This window comes from Anas platyrhynchos, chromosome 25 (assembly GCF_047663525.1).
Source record: "Anas platyrhynchos isolate ZD024472 breed Pekin duck chromosome 25, IASCAAS_PekinDuck_T2T, whole genome shotgun sequence".
Classification (NCBI taxonomy): Eukaryota; Metazoa; Chordata; class Aves; order Anseriformes; family Anatidae; genus Anas; species Anas platyrhynchos.
The window spans coordinates 5,121,756-5,143,575 of record NC_092611.1 but is presented as its reverse complement, the minus strand read 5'-3'; the positions used below and the strand labels follow the sequence as shown (position 1 = coordinate 5,143,575).

General features: G+C 53.2%; 1 protein-coding gene across 13 annotated transcripts in view; it reads right to left on the bottom strand.

The window, feature by feature from the left end:
- Positions 1 to 21,820, bottom strand: part of LOC110353623 (protein CEPU-1) — a 327,673-nt gene that overhangs the window by 48,724 nt on the left and 257,129 nt on the right. For 12 of the 13 annotated variants that reach the window (XM_038167580.2, XM_038167579.2, XM_072027628.1 and 9 more), the window contains one exon: positions 1,742 to 1,974. In XM_038167580.2, the coding sequence (XP_038023508.1) occupies positions 1,742 to 1,974 (233 nt within the window). Of the gene's footprint in view, positions 1 to 1,741; positions 1,975 to 17,662; positions 17,780 to 21,820 lie in introns of those variants that run through there. The other variant, XM_072027629.1, reaches the window with a different exon arrangement.

The following is a 21,820-nucleotide window of genomic DNA, read 5'->3' as shown; positions in this document are numbered from 1 at the left end:
CCGCACTCCTCCCTCCTTCTCGTTGTCACCTGGACTCACCCAGCCAAACTTTAATTGGGGTCATTCCAGCAAGCCTCCCTTTATTGGGCACGATGTTCGCTTTCACACCCCGTCCCAGCGTGTTGCTGCAGATCACGCCATTGCCACCTTCCACCCAAGAAAAGGCTGCTTGAGCCAAGCAATAACTCTTGAAATTAGGGGCTGTGCTCCCGAGAGCCAGCATTTCCATCAGCAGCAGCAGGGATATTCAGCAGGTTATAGGGCTGAGCCCATCACTGAATCCTCCAGTACTTAACTGTACCGCAGCAGGGAATTAAGATATGACCTTTTACTCCTGTATCCAAACATCTCTGCCTAATGCTACAGCAAGACACAGGACGGATGAGCCTGGATGTCTGGCGATATGGGAAATTTAGGTCAGGAAACGGGAATCAGAAGGGAGGCAATATAAATTGCCCTGCATCGCCCCGGCGCCTGATAGCAACTTCAGAACTTGCGGGTGATCGACTTCGGCTTAAGGGACGCAGGCAGGTAATAACAGATGGCAAGATAAACAGCAAGGACCCGGGATGGCAACACATCCGCCTGCTCCTCGTGGTTAATGGAGATGGAGGAAGTCCGGCTCTGTTTAGTTTGCTTGATTGCTCAAAGAGGGAAGAGAAAGCGGAAGGGGAAGGAGGGGGGAAAAGGCTTGGTTTGGGTTTTTCCCCCCCTTCTATTCATTAGGCTGTCAATAACGCTCAGGCCTGGCATATCGACGGCGGATTAGCTCAGCCCAGCTCTGTGTACAAGACCAATGCCTTTTTAACCCAGCTTGTTTCCAAATCAATACACCCATCAGCATTCGAAAATTAGCCCGAGATGAGATTCCAATAGTCAAGCTGGTGTGTCATGCTAAGAGGGCTTCTGGCCAAATCACAGAAGAAGGGGGAGGAAAAAAGGGATGCCAGCAAGGGATTAGAAATCCTCCATTAATCCTCCTTTGGGCTCCTCTGTACGGGCAGGACGGGTCCCATACATCCCACCACGAGGTGCCCAGCGAATATCCCCACCAAATCCCATGGCGCAGACACCAGGAGGTGCCTCGTATGAACATCCATCTGCTCGGCCATCACGCGTGGCCACGCTCGGATGTCCCCTCCTGAGAGCCCACCTGTGCTCGGCCACCGCGTGCGCTCCGGCCCCCCGTGCCGTCCCTCCTCCTCCTCGCGGGAGAGCACAGTTTGAGCACACAAACACATATTGTTGCTAGGCATACACACACCCCCGCAAAGTACACAAATCTGCCAGCTCTCTCTTTTCCCCCAACACAAATTTTACTTCAAGCGTTGCCTCCAGCATAGGAAAAAAAAAATACAACAACAACAAAAAAAAAACAGCAACGTGGGTTTAGCAGTGATTATTTTGGGAGGCAGAGCTGCCTGTATCAGAGCCCCATGACTACTCCAGGAAAGTTGGCTAAATGTGACTGCAAACACTTGGGCATTGCCCAGCTTCAGTTGGACTCTCCAAGCATGAAGACACCCTCAATGTTTGCACTGAGTTGTCCTACATGTAGTAGGGTCAATGTAGGAGCAATGGCAGAAGACATCAGGGTCAAAGGGATGAGCAGAAGTCAAGGCACTGTGCCCAACCCCGCTTTGGTCATTGTAGGAGCAATGGCAGGAGACACCAGGTTCAAAGGGAGGACCAGAAGTCAAAGCACCACACCCAACCCCTCTTTGACATCCCTTCCTCTTACCTTGCACGATGAGGTGGACGCGCGATGTCTTGGGGTGATTGTCTGTCTGCACAGAGCAGGTGTAGGGGCCCTCATCGTACACGTCCACGTCGTGGATCTGGATGCTGTACTGGGTTTTGGTGTTGGCCAGGAGCACCACCCGAGGGTCCAAGCACCACTTGTCATTGCCGGCATAGAGGATGCTGCTGCGGTTCAGCCAGGCCACGCGGGTGACGCGGTTGTCCACGGAGCACCTGGGCAGAGGCAGAGGTGACCTGTTAGCGTGCTGCCATCCCCGCCTTCCCCAGCTCCTGCTCCTCCTCTCGGCACTATTTTTAGTTTTGCTGCCAGCAGCAGTTTCGGAGACCGAGTGTGGCGGCTCTCCAAAGAGGACAATGTCAGCACTTCGCCTGCTGTGCTCAGGGCACCGATATCCATCTAAACCCGCGGCTCAGGAGATTTACCCAAGAATTTCGCGGTTATTGCAGATCAGAGCCATCCTCCACCACTCACCGAAGGACCTTTTGCCCCTCTTTTCCCATTTGCTCCTTTGTTAACACAGAGACAACCACAGCCAAGCCAACAGCATCCATTCTGAGTCCCAACCACACCTTCTGGGGAGACCCAGGTCACTCCCTCCTGCCCAAAGCCATCGCTTGGTCTCTTCGCAGAGCATCAGATCCCTGCAGCCAGGCGAAGAAATGCAGAGCAGAGCAGGGAGAGCAGTTCACTCTGCTTCACAAAGGAGCGAGGAAAATTTATCTCAGGAGCAAGCCAGCTTTGACACACCTCTAAAGAGAAACCTTGAGCTTCCTGCCATTTGTCCCCCCTGTCACTTCTTCCTTCCCTTCCCATCATCCGCACCACTGCTTCTCCTCCGCTTAGTGCATCTCTCCCCAGCTAAACATCTCACCCATTTGGTGATGTTTCAGAGGCAGAAATCTCCTAATTCCAGCCCCGTTAACAACAGGCACCACCCAGAAGACAGCACGGCACAAACCTTTGCACCTGAATGGGAACGTTGTTCTGTCCTGAGCAGCGGGGACCAGCCTGGCTCCCCGAAAAGGACAACACCAGCCCTGTAACCCTCCCTCTCCATGTCCCAAATCAAGGTTTGCATCCTCCACTCTAACAAACCATCTCAGCCTGCTCCCCTACCCCTTCCCCGGGCAGCAGGGCCATGCAGATCCTGACCCAAACGCCACTTCTCTCCAAGCAAGTTGGAGACCGCAGAGCTGTTAAAACTTAGCCGAGCTTTGCTGGATGCCAGCGACGGCGGATAATGTTCCTACATAAAACCACTCAGCCTAAGCTCCGTTGTTTATATTCTCCCCACTCTACTTCATTACTTGTGCAGTGGCTGGGATGCAAATTAACTTTGGAGGCACTGAAAGAGAGCAGCCTCGGAGAGGTCGCTCAGGGTAGCCTCGCCAAGGGCAAGGGGAGGCAGCGCCCCGTCTAAAGGGACTGACCCTGCTTTGTGGCCAATATGGGTGAAGGAAACTTTGGGCAGGGAACCAACTGCAAGATGTGAACTCCCCTGGGTGCCAGCTACTTGGCAGTGAGTCTTATATAGCCTGAATTTTGTCTTGGTGGGGCAGAGTCCAGCCTCAAGGGACTCCTTCTCCTTCTCATGGTGCCGCCACCACCTCTCTGCCTACGCTTCTGCCTTCCTCCTCCTCCTCCTCAAGGGCTAGCTTATCTCACGTGGACTCGGAAAGATTGTTTATACGAACAGCCACACAACCCCCAGCTCGTTTTTACATCCCGATTCTCCCCAGGAGGTGGGCGATGCCATTATTCCCAGTCTATAGCCGTGGGAGGGAGATGCAGAGGAACGAGCGATCCGAAGTGCTCGCTCGGCTCTGCCAGCAAAGAACGCACCTCGGGGGGACGAGCTGCCTCCTCTCCCCTTGCCTCTTTTTGGAGGTATCTTTTCGGCCTCTCTGATTGCAGAAGGAGCCTGGACAACCACCTCGAGACCCAGCATGGGGACGGTGGGTGCCCATTGAGGTGACTGCCCCAAGGCGAGCGGGGCAGCCTGGCTCAGGAGTCCCTGAGGATTTGCTAGGCAAGGACCCAAGCTGTTGGCCCATCCTCCCTCTCTGGTGTGAAAACATCTGATAAATTAAACAATTTCATTGCCATTCCATAATGATATTACGATAATAATAAATTAAATGCGAGCAGATTTTTATTATCTTCATAAAAAAAGCAATAGATTCAGCCTGGGCTGAACACCAAGAACTCAGTTCTTGCTTGCTCTCAGAGGCTTTACAACTTGAGTCAAACCTTGGAGTTAAGTTGCTCGAGTTGAATAAAACTTTGAGATTTCACCCCAAAAGACGGTTTTATTATATTGTGCTCTGGACCTCAACAGCACCGGCAGCTCAGACCTATGGGGCTTTAATAAAACGCAGATATTTGGTCCTTGGCTCCGGCTTGCCCATCACAATGCAATGAAATGGGCTCCTGCAAGCACCGTGAGCAGCGTTTCAGCCCAAAAAGGGGGTGCCCACCCTCTCTGCTAAAGCCATATTGCAAAGAAATGTTGGCTGATGAGAATCCAGACGTGGCTTGAATTTCTCGCACTGGGCCCTCCTGTGGAAATTATCGCTGAGGACCTGTAAGCAGGCAGAACTAAAAATATATATATTTTCTCTCTCCTCCTCCACACTACTTTTTTTGTGAAATGCATCGGCTTGGAGATCCCTGGATAATAATGGAGGCAGACAGTGTGTAATCCAAGCATTCCCTCTATCATATGGGCATTTAAGTGCTTTTGAAAAGCAACGGGGCTCAGGTAACGCATGAGGCAACAGTGAAATAAGTGCTTTCGCCCTTCACAGCACCTGGTTGCAATCTCTTCTTATCACCTAGACACGCTTCTCTGTCCCTGGGATCGGCAAGCTTAAACTTGTTATTTTATTTTCTTTCCTCCCTCTTAAAGCTCCTGAGCCAATATATGCAATAAACAGCAGGAACGGCTCTGGGAAGAGGCTCTGTGACCTTCGGGTAGCGGCGTGCTATTTTCGGGACGGCAGCCTGCTGCCACGGGGAGGGCTTCGATCCCCTCCCCGCTGCAGGTAACGGCAGGACAAGCCCCCAGCAGGAGCTGGCGAGCCCCTTCCTCCTCTCACGGCCATCAGCCAGGGTCCCCACGGCTCATTCCCTCCTTGCAGTGCCCCGATGCTCTTCCAGCCCCTCCATCTGCTCCATTTCCCTCCCCAGCAGCCCTCTCGCTGCAAAGCCTTTGGTGGGGCTGGAAGCCAGGCTCCAGGCACAGGTGGGCAGCGGAGGCACCGCCGAGCTTGGAGGCTTCTCCTCTTCCTCCCTGCTCCGGGCAGGAGCAGAGCCCAGAGATGCTCCCCCCACCGCTCCGGAGCATCCCTGGCTTCCTCCCACCCCGTGGTGTGCCAGGGAACGAGGGGGGAGAGAGGTCCCCAGGGTGCTGGAAAACAGCACTCGCCTCCGAAAAAGAAGATGTAAAAATAATTAAGCACAGATGAGGTAATTTTCTCTCTTAAGATCCTTAATCCCGGCTACGTTCCTGCTCAGAAAGCAAGGCCTTCTCCTCCGAGAAGATGAAGAGCTGCTGTCTCTCAGCATGAAGCGATGATCCTTCTCCCTCCCTCTCTGCTTCTCCTCTGGGAGACGGAGACGCTGCTAACACACCACTGTCACACCACCCTGGGGGAGGCAGCGAGGCTTTATGGACACCTGGCTCCTCACTGCCCCTGACCCTCTGCCACCTGGACACACAAAAATGACCACAAGCAGCAGATTTGGGGCTTTTTAAGGTAAGGACAGAGCTATGAGCATCCCCCCCTGCCCATCCACTTGTGCCCCAAAGGGGACGCGGGACCCATCTGGTACTGCCCTTCCCCACCCCTTTAGCATCTCCCAAAGCTTCTTGCCTTTGCTAGCCGCCCTCTGCAAGCAAGCTGGCCCATGAAGACTCCAAACCAGCCAGCCCTCACATCCTAAAAATAAATAAGCACCGGGGCACCCAAGCTGTGAGCCCTGTCTGTGTCTCAGCCTGCCCCCGGCACCTCCCCGCAGTTTCGGCACAGACCCGGGTTGCACAAGCCAGCAGCGCCGTGCCCTCTTCAGTTTCTCTCTTTGCTTTCTCGAGTTTGCACACAGCAAATGTCAGGAGAGGAGGTGGCCCGACAGCGGGGGGAAGGAGGTTTTTAATTACTGACGTGCAGTAATTGGTGCACAACACTTTCTGTTGCCTCTCGTGCAGATCGCTGGTGTTTCAGAGGGCTGGGCTGGAGAGCACAGATTGTCTCAACCCAGCAGGACACACAAGAAATGAATAATGTTAATTAGAACTGAAAAGAGCTCAGCAAAATTAGCAACCTGACTGCTGCTTTCTTTGCAATTACCAGGGTACAAGCTCCATCCTGGGATGCAGGGACAGGGCTGGGCTTTCAGTGCCCACCCTGGAGAAATCCCCTTCCCACACGCAGGCCACTTAATGGAGTCTCACACGTGTTGCACCATGGCACCAAGCCATCATCAAGCATCCCTAGAGGCCTTTTTTTTTTTTTTTTTTTTTTTCCACCTAGGCTAATTCAGCAATTTCTAGGCACCTCTGGATTTGGAAGCAATCCCTTCCAAACTCTCAGCATTTTGTCTCCGCTATGGGTTAGCCCAATCTGGAAATCAGTTTAGCCTGGGATTTACTTTAAACCTGGCTGCAAAAGCATCCCGTGGAGACCCGGCAAGGAGAAGAGGTGCTCCAGCCCTGCCGGAGGGGGACTGCCCCCTAGCCCCGTGCAGCATTTCGTGTCCCAGACAGCATCTCCTGTTTGTGCATCCTCCATCGCGCTATAAATGATCAACTAAACTAGACCGCCGCCGCAGGCAGGAGCTTCACGTCTTGGATTTATTTCTGTGATTATCACATTTTATTGTTATTTATTAGGATTAATTAAAGGCCGGGCTGTGAACAACTCAATCCCATTCAAACACAGTCTCACTGCTCCTGTAGGCTTCCCTAGGATGTTTTTGCTCGGGTGGCAACCAAGGATTGGCATCAATTCCTGAGCAAACGAAAAGCCAGGGTCCGGGTGGGCACCCTGGGGACCCCAAACTCCTCACTTACCCAAGGCATGGATGTGGTGAGAGCACGGGGAATAAAGCATTTAGGTAACATGCTCAGTCCTTCTTGCCCACTTGCCATGGGAGGGCTGGCATTGATTTCTCTGGTCCTGCAGGGATGCAGGCGTGGTGGGAAGAAAAGAAAGCTAAACGGACTAATAATGGAGTGGCATTCAACACACACTAGAGGTAATTAGACGTTTAGAGAAGTCAGCTCATGGGAAAAGACCATTTCTGGTACCCCAGCAGAGGGTTTGAGGCATGCCTGCCCTGACCAGCCCTGCTCTCAGCCCAGCCTGCAGCTCTCCTCCTGGCTCCTCCCTGGGTAAAAAGCCAAAGCTGGAAGCAAACAGCACCTGGTGCGCTGCCTGCTCATGCCAAGGGGCCTGGGGATGTGATCTTTGGGATGGGTGCTGCTCATGACCCCGGAGGTTGGGATGCACTGTGGTGACCATGCTGCACTGGAGGAGAAGATCTGGAGGCTTTTGCCTGATAAATATCAAACCAGCATCCTCACCACCACCAACCAACCCGGTCCCCCCCTCCTTATTCCTTGTTGTGGTGGGTGAAGTCATGCACTAGCATCTTTTAGCAGTCCGGCCCTTCTTCGGGAACCTTTGGAGCATCTGCTCGCTTTTGGTGTGCACACAGACCGTGCACCCGCTGTGCGTGCTCACCCGCTCGCTGCAGCACCGTATGCTCAGGCAGGCACCCACACTTGGTTACAGCCAGACCAGTTTTGGCTCATGGCATCATTCAAAATGCGATGCACACAGCTGCGTGCTTGTGAAAAGTGAGATAAAAGGCCAAGCCCAGCTTTCCTTGAAACATCTCCAGACCCCAGACATCCCACCCTCTGACCCCTCCACGTGCTGCAAGAGGCGCAGTAACACGGATGCCCAGCTCAGCCCCCCCGAGCTTGGACGACGAAGCAGGACATGTGCAAACCCACGCTGCTTGCAGGACCCATGCGGGGACATTCACAGCAGAGGCACAGACCAGCCCGTAGGCTCGCTCCTGCCTGCTGAAAGCCCCAGCTGCTCCCCAGGCTGCTGCAGGCTCCCCGCTGCTGGGGCTGCATGCCTGGGGGGTGTACACAGCGGGAAGATGCTCAGAGCATCCCCCAGGAGCACCACGGGCATCCTCATCCAGGCCTGCACCATCAGCTGGAGGGAATCTCATGCGCTCACCGCGGTGTGAATCGCCAAAAAGGCACATCCCCAGCACAGGGCAGCCCCCTCCCTGCAGGGGGGAGCCCACCCCATAGGACACGACCCAGTGATTAACCCAGAAGCAGGCTCCGGCAGAAAAGGGGGGTCCCTGCTGGGGCTGGTGCCTACCTCCAGCCCCCCCGCGGCAGCCGGAGCATCTCCAAAGCCTGCGGGGTGAGCAGGTGCCCTCAGATCAGCTTCCACCCCGGTGCCTCTTCAAAATCACACTGAGCTGGTCAAAAGCAGCGCTCAGAAGTGGAAAAGAAAACCTTTTGTGCTTTCCCTTCTCTTCCTCGCCCAGGCAGAAGTTTCAGCTTGGTGAGGGCAGAGGGAGCCGGGGCTCGGGGGCGGGAGGTCCTGCCTTCCCCACCGGCTCGCACAGCAACCCGCAGCAGAGCCTCGCAGCTCCCTGCCCTTCATTTCTGCCCTCTGCAAGGCTTTTAACGTAGCTGGCACCTCCTTTCCAGGGAGGGTGAGTTAATGCATGTTTGTAAAGTACCTGATCTCCTCAATTGAAAGTTTATACATGCAAATGATTCGCACTAATTACATTAATAATAATATACCGGGCTTCAAGATCTGCCTTGGTTCATTGCCCGGGATTCACGGAGCTGCAAACAACTCCCAGTATGCTGCCTTAGACGAGTTTGTTGGCAAATGCCAAAGAAGCAGGAGGAAACCAGAGCGGGGAGGGAGCGAGGAAGGCAGAACTGCAAAAAGAGCCGGAGCCCCCACTTTGCAGCACGCTGACGGAGCACAAAGCAGGGTGCGGAGGAGCCCCGAGTCCCGTGGCACCCCCGGGTCCTGGGGGACCTCGAGGCCAGCACGGCACGGCCTGGTGCAGAGCAGGCAGGTCGCGATGCAGCAGGCAGGGACGGTTTGTCTGGAAAAGTCTTTCTGTCTCTGCAATGCAGCAGTGCACCAGCACCTTTCCAAGTCCCCTGCTCCCGTGCTCGGCTCATCCAGCCTTTCTATTTATCCTCCTATTGTCTCTGCTAACAACGGGGCTCTGCACATCTATAGCATCTTCCATCTCCGAGCGGGCGACAAAGCAGTGATGAGGGCAGGCAGCACACGCAAGGGACACAGGACACATGTCCCCAACCCTGGCTCCTGTCCCCGGGGCTGCCCACGCGTGGGGCTCGCTCCAGACCCCGCTCCTGCCCCATCTGCTTGGGCGCCCTCCCAAAGTGCTGATGCTGCCAGGGGGGTGCCGGCAGCACCAACCCGCATGGAGGCAGCTGTGCGGGGACATGGCCGGTTTACTAATGAAGTGCTGACACCACCAGGGAGCTCCAGGCCTTAGGGGAGCTGTGGGCATTTTGTTCCTGCAGATTTTATTTGTATTTTTTATCCATTCCTTTTCTTGGGGGCTCCTGGATGCCAGTGGGCAAACGCCCCCTGGGTGAAAGCCGCCCCTTCCCCAGAGGGCTTTCAGGGATACCTGTAAAAAACTTCTACAGGGACAGCACCACCCCAGGTCCAGCTGCCTGAGTGCCATGTCTGCAAGCTGCTGCCTTTGAGAGCCTTCAAAAGGAGGAAATGACACGAGAAGAAAACAACTCCCTCATGATCCCATCGCCTCCCCACAAGCATCACAGAGCCGTAAGATCAGCACTCCTCGCACAACGAGGTGTGGAGAAGCCTCCTCCCTCTGCCTCCAAAAGCCTGGTGAGACCTCCCCGTGCTGTGAATCCTTCCCTGGAGAAATGTTCAACCTCAGCCCTGGCTGGGGCTGTTCAGTGTCTTCCTTTAACCTCCAACAAACCCCTCAGGAGCGCACTGAGATGGACGACGGGGCCCAGGCAACCCAGACGGCTTCATCCAGCTCCATCCCTTGGTGCTCGCACCTGCATCACCCTGCAGAGCAAGGATGCGGGATGCCCACAGCACACAGAGCCAAAGCCGGGGACAAGGGGGCTCAGCCCAGCAAAAAGGAGCCCTCAGACCCCAAGAAGAGCTGGGAAGAGCACCCCAGCACCCCATCCCTCCCCGCTGCCAGCTCTGCGGTGCTTCGGCCCCGCCGGCGGCTCGCTTTTCCCCTCCTGCAGCCCGGCGGGGAAGTTCCTCCACGCTGCACTCCCAGCAGTTAGCGCTGCTCCCCAGCGCTGAACTCGCTCAATTATGAGCTGTGCCCCCTGAATAAATCCTGCTTCTGCTTTGCGCAATTGACACTAATGGCCCAGGAATAAAGTGAAGCCATCTACCCCAACGGTCTGCACAGGAGCGCATTTAACTAAGCACACAGGCAAGGGACTGCTGAGCTTAACTGCACTGAAAATGTATTCGAAAGGAAGCGATGCACTTAACTTATTACAAGTGGAAAATTATCGCTAAAGTGGCTTTTCCATATAAGTTGAGGCACAAAACAGGAACGGCGAGGGGTAAGCGCTCTCTGCGGAGCGGCGCGCAGGAGCCGGCCGCGAAAGGATGCTGAGGGTCAGGGGGCTGAGGGCTGGGAGGAGCAGGGGTGAGAGGGAGCGAGGAGGGCTGCAAACAGAGGGGACAACACAGGGAAACCCAGCCAGAGAGGAGCACGAGATCTGGGATGGGGGTTTTGAGGCATTGGCGGAGACCAGGGCTCTGTAACACGGGGCTGTGATGGGGAGAGGAGGGGACCCTGCACATTCCCCCCATCCTGGCCGTGTCAGAGAGAGATTCTTCAGACAACAGAAGACACCACGGGAGGCTTAGGGCACCCAAAACCTTTGGGAATGAATCCCCCAGCCCTGCAGCACTGCTCTGGGCCCAGCAGGAACCCAGGCAGCCCCTTAGGGACACTCACAACCCACCACATACCCAGAAGCTCGTTAGCCACACGCCCAACGAGCCCCACCTGCTATCCTCGTGCCACCACACGATGGGGACGTGTCCCCAAGAGGAGGTGCCAGGGGGACGCGGGCATCAGGAGGGACGTGGAGAGCCGAAGGATGGGAATTTGGGGATGGGAGAGATGCCCAGCAAGGGAACACGTCGTGGTGAAAAGCCATGGGGCCTTCCCAGCCATGCTGCTCTGCCCATTCGTAAATTAGCACCAGTGAGGGCTAAAACAAGGGAGGGAGGGAGGGAACGGACCCTCCCCAGAACAGATCCCCCCTTCCTCCCCTCTCCCCTTGAGGACATCATCCTTAAAATATATTTCATTTCACAGCTGCATTATGGTACCACAAAATCCTGCGAATCCAATTTAAGAACAGATTACCTCCTCACTTACTTCATTTGAAGCAATTACATGTTAATTTTCATTGAGACCAGCCTAATGCATACCAATCTGATGCTGCAATCTCATTTGAATACTTGAGGGAACGCTAGTTGGGCTCTGGGCTCTGGAGGCTCGTTTTTAAAGGGCCACTTCACATTTCCTCTCCCTTTTCCCCCTGGTTATTTACGTTTTTGTCGCACTCGTGGCACTCCCTCCCTCCCTTTCCAGCACTCCCAGTGGCTGCTGCCACTTGTCAGACCCACTGGAGAGGCCAGTGAAGTTTTGCAGCAAATCTGGGAGCTGCTACCTGGGCAGGATGGGGACCAGAGCCAGGACCAGGGCTTGGGCTCATCCAGAGGACTGGAGATGTCGCTTTCTCCTATAAAATACGTACAGGGCTTTGCTCACCAATACAACAGGTGCTCCAGGAGATCATTTTTCCAGGAGGGTGGGCTTGGCACCGTGTCCTTCCCAGAGGCTGGACACGTTGGAGTTGCACAAGGGATGCAAGGGAGACGCTGGACCCATCGCCAGCCCTCCCTGTCCCCCTGGGAAGCACCATCCCAAGGCCGAGACTGGAGCCAGCCCTCTCATTTCTGCATAAAATAAAAAACCTTCCAGCGTCAAAGTGGCTGATAAACACGCACTGCTCCTGCACGTGTCTCTGCAAGGCAGCTCCTCCTCCTCCCAGGCCGAGTGCCGGATAAGGATGGCCTCAGCCGCTTCTCGCTGATGGTTATCATCCATTCCCTCATGCTCACTTAAAGCTTGCCATCCAGCCAGGCCCACGGTATCGATTGGTGTCTCGGACACCAAGCTTTGAGTAATTAATAATGCCACGAGAGTGTGGATTCAGCTCCTGGTTGAGACGTGAAGGCACGCCGTGTCTGTCTCGCTGTACACATTTCGGTGATAAGCATTCATGTTGGAGGCTGCACCTTAATTAGATTTTTAAGATTGCAAAAGGCCCTGAGACACTGGTGCAGACACCACATAAACGTATACTGCATTGTACTGTAATTAATCCAAGGTGATGCAGAGGCAGATGGAGAGGGAGCAAGGCGCTGAGCACGGTGAGGAAACCAGCCCAGGACCTCGGTGCGTCCCCGAGCTCCAGCCTGTGCCATGACCCGAGCCGCTCCATCAGCTCTGGCACGGAAACCAAGGCAGCTCCACGCCGTGGCACTCAGCAAAATAAAGATTTAGGCCCCAAAAGAAAGATTTAGGACAGCAGATGTTTGGATGAGTGTCTTGGAAGTAAGAGTGAGCCCAGCAGGCAGCCTGCGCAGCACCCTGCGCACCTCACCCCTTGCACAACCAGCTCAAGACGACAACAAAATGCAAACAAGACCCAAATTATCCACTGTACCCAGAAAGTATCCGGCTGTTGGGAGCACCCTGAGCGCATGGCCAGGACCCCGCAGGTGTCCCCAGGTGCCACTGGACTGCAGGAATGGGGCTGCCCCATGCCTCGTGCTGTGGGGAAGACAACGGGGGCGGCCAGGGCTCGGAGGTCCCACCGAGGACACTCCAGCGGCTCCGTGGCATCAGGAGGCTGAAGGCAGGGGGTTTTCCCCAGCTCACATCCAGGCGGGGTAGCCAGAGTCGGGACACGGAGGGGCTGTCCCCGCAGGGCTCTGCTGCTCCTTCGTCTCTCCCTAAGGGACTCACCACAGATTTTCCTGCCCCGTCTCCCATTGCGCTTCCCAAAAGCTCCCCTGCACCAGGGCAGGAGACGTCTCTGTGCCAGCAAGCACAGACGCAGAAGCCAAGGTGACACAAGGACACAGCGGGTGCAGGTGAGCAGAGGTGGCCCCCAGCACCCCCAGAACTGCCACCCCTTCCACTGCACCACCCTCCTGCCATCAGCCACCCACCCCGACCCCCTGCACCCCCCGAGGCAGCTCCACGTGTTTGGCAGGGGAGAAGCCCACACACTTCAGCTAAAACAACAGGATTTTGGTGGCTTGGGGACACGCTTTCAAAGAGCCAGGAGAGACTCTGGTTGCCCGTTTCCCACTGAACCAACTCAGTCCCCGTACGAGCCTTTGAAAATGTGTCCTTTATAGTTTCCCATTTTGATGTCACATCTGTAAGAATATATGGTGGTGTTTTTTTTTCTTCTTCTCACCCTCTTCTTCTCTTTAAGAGAAGTCACGCTTTGAACTCTAATTTTTATTTATTTTATTTTTCTAGAAAAGGGCTTTCTGACTCCCCATAGAGTGCAGAAGGAGAAAAAAAAAAGGTGGAGGGAAAAGCCTTCAAAAAGTTCCCAGATTTAATTTTTTATCAGAGGAACAGAAAGAGAAATTTGTTGATGATCAAACAGATTCAAGTACCTTAAAAGCAAGGGGCCGTCAGTAAATGGAAACTAGTTAAGGAATTAGATGAAAGACACGGAGACACTTGAGGAACAGAAAAGATGCTGTAGCCAAGCGGAAAGCCAAACCCATCAGTACCAAACCAGTGGAGCAGCGACAATCAGCAGATGAAGTATTTACTCTGAACCAGCAGGAGATGACGGGATAGCCAGTGGCTTACAAAGGTGCTGATCGCAGCACTCAGCACCTCCGAAGGAGCAGCCCCACAAGGTTTCCTGCCTGCTGCCTGCCCCACACGGCTGAAACAAGTGCAGGCAGCCAAATAAAAGGCTGCACCGCTTGGAGAAATGGCACCCCGGGGGCTCTGTGTTTTCCTTTTCCTCCTTGGCACTTTCCGGTTTGACTGTGCTCAGTTTATAAATCTGAAGACGGAGTAGCTTTTGGTTTTTTTTTTATTGCTGTTTGGTTTGGTTTGCACCCACTGGAAGCACTTTGCAATTCTGGAAAGTGAGCAGTGACCTTGTCTGTCCATGGACTAGGACATGGGGCAGAGAGATTTAGGATGGGGACGGACAAGAATGAGAGGAAGAGGAGGAGGAGGAGGAGGAGGAGAGCCCACGGCACTGCTGAGATGGCACAGGCAGAGTCAGAGGTACAAAGGACTTGAGAGAGGGAGCCCAACCCATCCTCAACCCCAACCCACCTCCCCAAGCCCCTTCTCGCCAAAGCCTTTAAGAGGCCAGATCATCTTGCTTCCTGAACTGTGACCCGCCTGGCTTATCTCTGAGATCTTTTAAACAGGAAAACAGAGCCGCCGTTTGTTTTCATGCAGAGTCAGTGGCGAGCAAAGCCCAAGGGTTGCATTAGATTAGCAGCCGGCTCCTCCGAAGGCCCGGCAACTTTGATCATTTAATATGTATGCGCCGTGTCGGAGCGAGGAGGTCTCCAAACCCCAGTAAATGTTTTATTAGGGCAGCTCTTGCGTTCGTGCCCGAGCCTTGCTCCTTTGGACTCCGGGGATCTTGTTGCGATCGCGCAGACACCGCTCGCAGTGTGCCGCTCGTCCCAAGAAGGGGCGCGCTTCGAGCACGCGTAGCTTCCCTTCCCCATCGCCAATTCAGCACGAATATAACCCCGCTTGGAGCTGGGCTGCCAGCTCCCGGAGAGCTGCACTTCAGATTAAGGAACAGTGTGTGAAGAAAGAACGGGGCCAGATATCATCTCGGCACACAAGGACGCCTATTCAAAGGACACCGGGCCGGTATCAGAAATCCGAGTGCGCACAGCTACTTCCCCACTTACATCTGTGCCTCAAGAAGCCTTACAAGAGCTGTTCTGGGGGAGAAATTACATCGCACGTGTCCTATTAAAGCTGCTCCCGTTTTTTTTTTTTTTTAAGTATTCTAAAAAATATTTACAGCCAAAATAGACAAAAAAGCCTAGTGCCAGGAAAATAGGAGATTTTTATAGATCTTGTTTCTGCAAGAAATTACCAAGACAACAAGTCAGTAAGTTCCCAGAAAGGATTTGACATTTTCCTGAATAAAAATAGCACCTGAAGCAGCATTGCTTAGGATAACACCTTATGGGCAAGTGCTACCAAAGCAACTGGAGAATGAAAACCTTTCCATGGCACGGCGAAACTCGCCCGTGGGATTCCACCAGAGACATCTCATTGTCTACCTTTTTCTATAGGTTTCACACTAATTTCCAAAGAAGCCTACTGGTCTTGTCCCTATTAAGTCTGACTGGATTTTTTTCCATAAAGGAAATTACAAAGGCTAGCAATTGTCTTGCTTCAAGGCATACAGACACCACCAGCTCCGAGCAGAATGACAATTACCGGTGTGGGGCCGCACGGTGCGGCTCGGTGTGCTATGGCATTTTCTGTGTTAGCCACGTCACAGGCAGCAGGACGGACTTTTTTCTACCAGTTGTGGATCAAATCCCTGGTGTAGCCTCCTGTGGCACGACTTGCTCTCTGCCCGTTAAAAGATACCCCATTAATGATCCCAACCACGGCTGCCCGCAGCTTTTTGGGCTCCTGCAGCTGCATACGGGATGGAGAGGTGGGATAGGGAGGGCAGACACCTACTCCCACGAAAAGATGAATTTCCTGGTGCTATCCCAGCCCCGTTCTGCTGCTCCTTTGGCAAGGCCAAGCTGCCAACGGAGAGCTTGACCCTGTTTAGCCAGATGGCCTGAACCTCCCAAGTACCAAGGTCCCGCAGTTTGCCAGGAGAACGCCCAGCAGTCTCATCACATCCAACCCCCTCCTCCTTCCACCAGCCCTGCAAATCCCCTCCTTCCTCCCCAGCCCGAAAGGCAGGGGAACAGAGGGGAAGCAGAGACCGGCAGGGAGAGGTGGGGATTTCATCTATCAAGAGGTTTGCTTGCTTTCCTTGCACCCCCACCTCCCCTTTTATTTTTTAAACTGGAATATAAATGTGTTTATTTATAATTCGAAATTCAAACTAATTATTAGCTGGAGGCTTTCAAGTAAAAATGTAGGTCATGCAATATTATGTGGGATAATAGCAATTGTTTCAGCTTCAGGAAGCGCATAAGTAATGGGGACTCGCTCGCTGTCCAGCCTGGCCAGGCAGCAGATGCCAGAGCTGGGAACTCTCTTTGTTTCTGTCCCCTGCTAGATGCAGCAGGCTGAAGCATACCTCAGAAAAGGCCTGAAATAACCCCAAAGGATGAGCTGCGCTTCCACTGACCTGACCTTTATAATAAATAGAAAATAATAATTCCAAACAACAACAATCCAAGCAGGAAGAACCGTGGGGACGTCAGAGAGAGGAGCCTGCAATGCACAGTTCAAGCTGCTCCTTAAAGCCTTGTGAGACTTCCCTCCTGCTGCCTCCCAGCCATCAGAACTGACCCAGCTCATCGCACACACAACCCCTCTTCGTGCCCGTTTCATTTTCAAGAGGAACCTTTTAAATCTCGGGACGTGAAGACCTGAGAATCGTCAACAGCTTTGCACCGGTGCCAGTGCTGGTGGGCAGCAGATACCGAAGCCAAAGTCAGGGAAAATGAAACGTGGAGTTTACACATATAAGAAAATGCTTTGCAGCACAAAATCTTTGTGCCTGCACCCATTGAAAAGGAGCAGAATCGGCAGGTAGCTCCTCAGCCCAGCCCAAGTGCCTGAGACAGCACGCACAGCAAATGTAACCTACTTGCAGCCAACTGCGATCAAGGCTAAACAGAGAGGTTGCCAATTAAAAACACTGAATGATTTCAAAGAACAAAGAAATCTGTGGACATTGTTTGATTGTGCACATTCTGCAAAGCAAAAAATATGTTTTAAAAAAAAAAAAAAAAAAAGCGAGACTAAAAATAGGCAGGGTGCTGTGAGCCAGATTCTCAGCCCAGCAAAGGCACCGGTATCAGGGAGTTACACGGCTTTACCCAGGCAGCCGTCATTGTTGCTAAGTTCTGATCTCTATTTAAACTTGCAAAAGGTTTTCTTTCCCTGCGAAAATACAAGAATCTCTCCCCATCTTGGAGCTCATCTCTCCTAAAGCAGCTCACATGATGATCATCAAAAATAAGCCCTCCAAGCCTAAGCTCACTAACATTCATTTCTCTCCTGTTAATGCTGGACTTCTTACTGTTAATCCTTAAATATATCCCTAAATAAGAATGACAGTACCTGAAGCGCCTAACAACCCCGTATCATTAACAGAGGCAGCCTCTGCATTCCTAATTTACACTGCCAGGAGAGCTGACACTAATCCCACATCCTGAGTCCCAAATATCTCCAGCGTAAATGCCATCACCTTGCTCACCTTGACGGTACAGAGCATTCGCAGCTTTCCTTGCTCTGCCAACTAACCTAAGGGCTTTTTTCCCCCAATTTGAGCAGAAGCTGACCCCCAGCAGACCCGACCTCAGAGCCTGGGGTGCTTTTTGCAGCAGGGACACCAGCCTAGGGCGTTCCTGGTGCTGGGGAAATCTCTCCGTATCAGACATCTCGCACACAGCCGCAGCCCAAATCTCCAACCAACCCCATTGCGCAGCGGTGCGGTGGGTAAACGGCACAGGAGAGGCCACCAAGAGAAAAAAAAAAAACAACACACTGACTCACCTCGGGCACCACATCAGAAATTGCCAGTTTTTGCAATCTGCAATTTGCAGATAACTGCTTCCAGACCTAAGAGTCCAGCTTTCAAAGGGCTCCAGACCGGCACAGAGCAAACAGTGAGAAATGGGCATCCAACCCGATCGGCGTATCTCCGCCTAACTGCAAGTAAATGGATGTGATCCAAAATACCAGGAACCTGGGTAAGTATGTGCACTTAGGACACAGGAAAAGAGCATTTGACATTTCGCAGGCACTCCAGAAAAAAAAGGCAAGTGAGGCTTTACAAAGAAGAGCGCGTCCATCATGCCTCGGCGGATGTTAGCATTTATCTCCAAAAAGGCAATCTGAAAACAAAACAAAGCTGCGAGGACACGCAGCAGCCCTCTGCCAGCCAGGCACCAAACCCAGCGACTAAATGCAGCCTTTAACATGAGGGGCACAGGGGAGGGAAAGGCTTCAGCCTTGCTCCCACAGGCAGCTCTCCGTGCAGCTTTAACTCCAGGCCAATTTTGGGAGCCCGCAGGAGAGCTGGGCTGGAGGTTAGCAGGCTGCAGCTGCAAAGCCAGCCACGAGCCAGAGAGAAGAAATACCCCGGAGCAGCGAGAAGCAGCAGCAAGTGCCAACAATAAGCCATGCACAGGCCTGAAACTTTATTACGAGCCCCCCTGGACCCAGCCAGCATGCCAGGGGCCAGCTCCAAGCTGGTGACGGGTGGGTGCCAAGGCACATCATCGTGACAAACCATCAGCTGGCAGGGCTGCTGCGGCACGCCGGGGCGGGCGGCCCCGTGCTGTGCCACCAGGAGCATCCCCCTGTAAAGCATCTGCCACAGGGTGGGCGCAGAAGGGATAATGAGTGGGAAGCAAGAGCTGGCATCGGCGCTTTGCTACGGTCTTCTGCAAATTTGCATTGCGCACGCTGCGGGCTCCCCGGAGCTGAGCGGGGCACGAGGTCTTTGCAGTCCAAATTGGCTGTGCAGTGCTTTGCAGGCAGCTGCCTGCAGTACATCGTGAGCACCCCTAATTCCTGGAGGGGCTGCACATCCACCAGGTGTGCAGAGTGCTCCAGGGAAATGCTTCAAAAGGGCACAGGGTGCAGGGGGGCATCCCAAACCAGGGCAGCTCGCATAGACCAAGGAGGCTGCGCGCACACGGAGCATCCTGAGCATGCCACATGAAGCCACCACTCACTTCTCATCAGTCCCCATCAGTTTCCATGGGGCTGCTTGTGTAACACAGGTTTGTGAGAGCATGGCTGGGGTGGCAAAGCACAGCTTGGTGGTGCTTTGCCTGAAGGCCAGGGACTGGCTCTCTCTGCTTTGATTTTCATCCCATGGCAAAAAGGAAGGTGTAGGGGTCCCGGGAAGGATTTTGGTTACAGTGTTTGCTGAGAAGCTTTAAGCATTAGTCTTGCAACGCAGCAGCACTCGTGGATTGTGCACACAGACGAGCGCACCCGAGGCTTACATCCCTGCAGGACAGGGCAATGGCTCTGCAGAGGCCCTGTGCTGCTACGGAGGAGAGATTCAGGTTATCAGATTTGATTTTTATCATGGCTGAGACGAGCAGCACCTGCAGTCTGGGAGCAGGTTCAGGCCGCAGGCTTTTGTTCAGAGCTGGGATTTTGCCTAGGGCCCAGCCTTAGCCAACAGTGAAGTGGAACAAAATCTCTAGAAGAAAGCATTTGGCTGCTCCGTTTCCCCGGACAAGGTCTGGTTCCCCTCGCTCACGCTCCAGCGCCTTACGAAAACACAATCGCGCTCCTCCCGTGTATCAGATCGCACGCACAGCTGGCAAACATCTCCACCAGTCACTGACTGGTTCTGCTCGAGCAAGGAGACTCAGACCTACGCACGCCGGCAGTATATACAATCTACATCCCACTTAAAGCCTTAGAGGAGGGAATGCAAGGGCTGCGCTGTGTTTGCCTCCTGATGGACCCGCTTTCATCCTCGGATGGAGCTCACGAAGCTTTGTTCCATGCAAGAGCACGTAAGGATATTTCTCGGTGCTGCCAGACCTTACAATATGACCAAGTATTTCATAACCTCTCTTATTTTCTTCTTAAGCCCCAGCTCAGCAGTTATATAAAAACCTCAGCTTTCATTAAAGAGAAAGACAACCCCCACCCAAAAAAAAAAAAAAAAGTAGAACTCCAAATCAAACAAAAAAGAGCCAGCAGAGCAACAATGAAACGCTTCAGAAACCACCTCCACTTTTCAGACACATGGTTTTAAAAGCGAGACTTCAGGTTCTGAATCCACGAGCTCTGCTGTGCTTACTCCGTACCTTGCAGGAGCCCGTAAGAACAGCGCTCAGACTCCTTCCTGTCTTTAATCTGTCTCAGTGGGCACGATAAACAACTACAAATGGAATAACAATATCAAAAAGGGGACCGGGAGGAGGGGAGAGAAGATGCTGTAATGCAGAGAAGGCCTGAGATACCGACAAAGGCTTTTAAGAGCCATCCATGCTAATTACGGTGTTAAAAATCTGTCAGTCAAAGGGCTGGATATTAAATGGAATTGGCTTGAGATGACAGGGCTGAACTGGATTTTAAAAAATTATTTATTAAAATGCTCTGGATACAAATTAATGTTCTTAGTTCAAAATGTATTATTGTCTCTCCGGCTTTGATCTGCAGAGCACTTTGAGCGATGAATGGGAAAGGTTGTCAAATTTCCCTCTGCATGCGCTCTAAGTGGCTCCGCATCCCCTGCCGAAATGCCACTTGGCGATTGCCTTCAGCAACACGTCTCATTAAGCCCCGCACCGAGCCCCGGGGAGCTCTGGGGATGGGGATGGGGCCACGCTGCTCCCCTGCCTGCTGCGGGGTGTATAGGGTCGGTGCTGGGGTGAATGGGGTGGGGGAAAAAGCAAGAGGAGCCATGGCCAGGTGCAGCCTGCTGGGATGGGCGCAAAGCTGCAGATGATGCTGTTTGACCCAGGCTTTTAAACAAGCTTTGGATCAAGCAGCCAGGACTTGGTGCTGAGATTCCAGAGGGGTGATGCAAGCCCCCTTTGGTGGAAATGCTTTCTGGGCACCATGCTCTCCGCCCCTCCTTGCACCCAGCCTGGGTCCCGGGCAGCCCGGCTCGTCCTTCCCACCCAAACCACCCTGCCCACGCCAGCCACGTGCCTCAGCTCTTTGCAGGGTTCCCTCCGCTTGGCTCTCAGGTCACCTCCTTCCTTCCACTTTATCTCCTCTTCTTTATTATTTTTTTTTATGATTTTTTTTCTCCCCAACAATGTCTGTACAATTTCACTTTCGATAACACACGAGTTAATTAAGCCGTGATCTCCTGGAGACAGGTTGCTACAAGGAGATAAGCAGCAGCTTCTGTTCGCCATAAACAGCTGTGCTCCGGACCAGCTTCTGGGGATTTGCTGCTTTTGTACAAAAGACAAAACAATCACTGCCAATTAAACCTGGACATAATATTTCCCCCACGATCGGCGAGCCTCTCGGCGTCACCTTCCCCACCAGCCCTGCAGAGCGGTGCCGCGGCGCGCCGTGCACCTCGTGGGAAGGCACAACCTGAGGGTGCAGCACGCTGTGCCACATCACAGCATTAATCCCCTGGTGGTGCAGCACAAAAGACAAAAGCTAATTGGTGATGTCCCCTTGCTCCGAGTCACCAAGTGCCACCCAGACCCCGACGCATGATGGCAGGGCTGTTTCTCTGCTGCTGAATCGACCAGAAATTATATCGATGCTGGTGCCCAATCGTTCAGTTCCATCACTCCTGACCACTGGGGCTACCACCATGTGCAAGCATCGTGCCTTTCCTTTTATCCGAGCCATCATTTATTTAAAAAATACACATTGCATTTCCAGTAGAGTTGTGTCAATAAAGCGATTTTGGTGGCTGAACAAACGGAAGGAAAAAAAAAATCGTGCGGGGTCAAATAAAATGTTTCATTTGACCCAAACAAAACTTCTCGTTTTTGCATTTATATTCTGACACCATTTCAGCCTTGAGCTAAGGCAGCTCTCGGCAGCGCGCTGTCAGAGCAGGACACATCAAGCTGGGCTCTGCCGGGGCCCCATCTTCACGAGCTACCAGAGCAGATGCACGTTTTACATCCGCTGGGTGACACCAAGCTGGTGGGCTCGCAAGGGCTTTGGAGGACAGAAGTGGAATTCAAAATATCTCAAAAC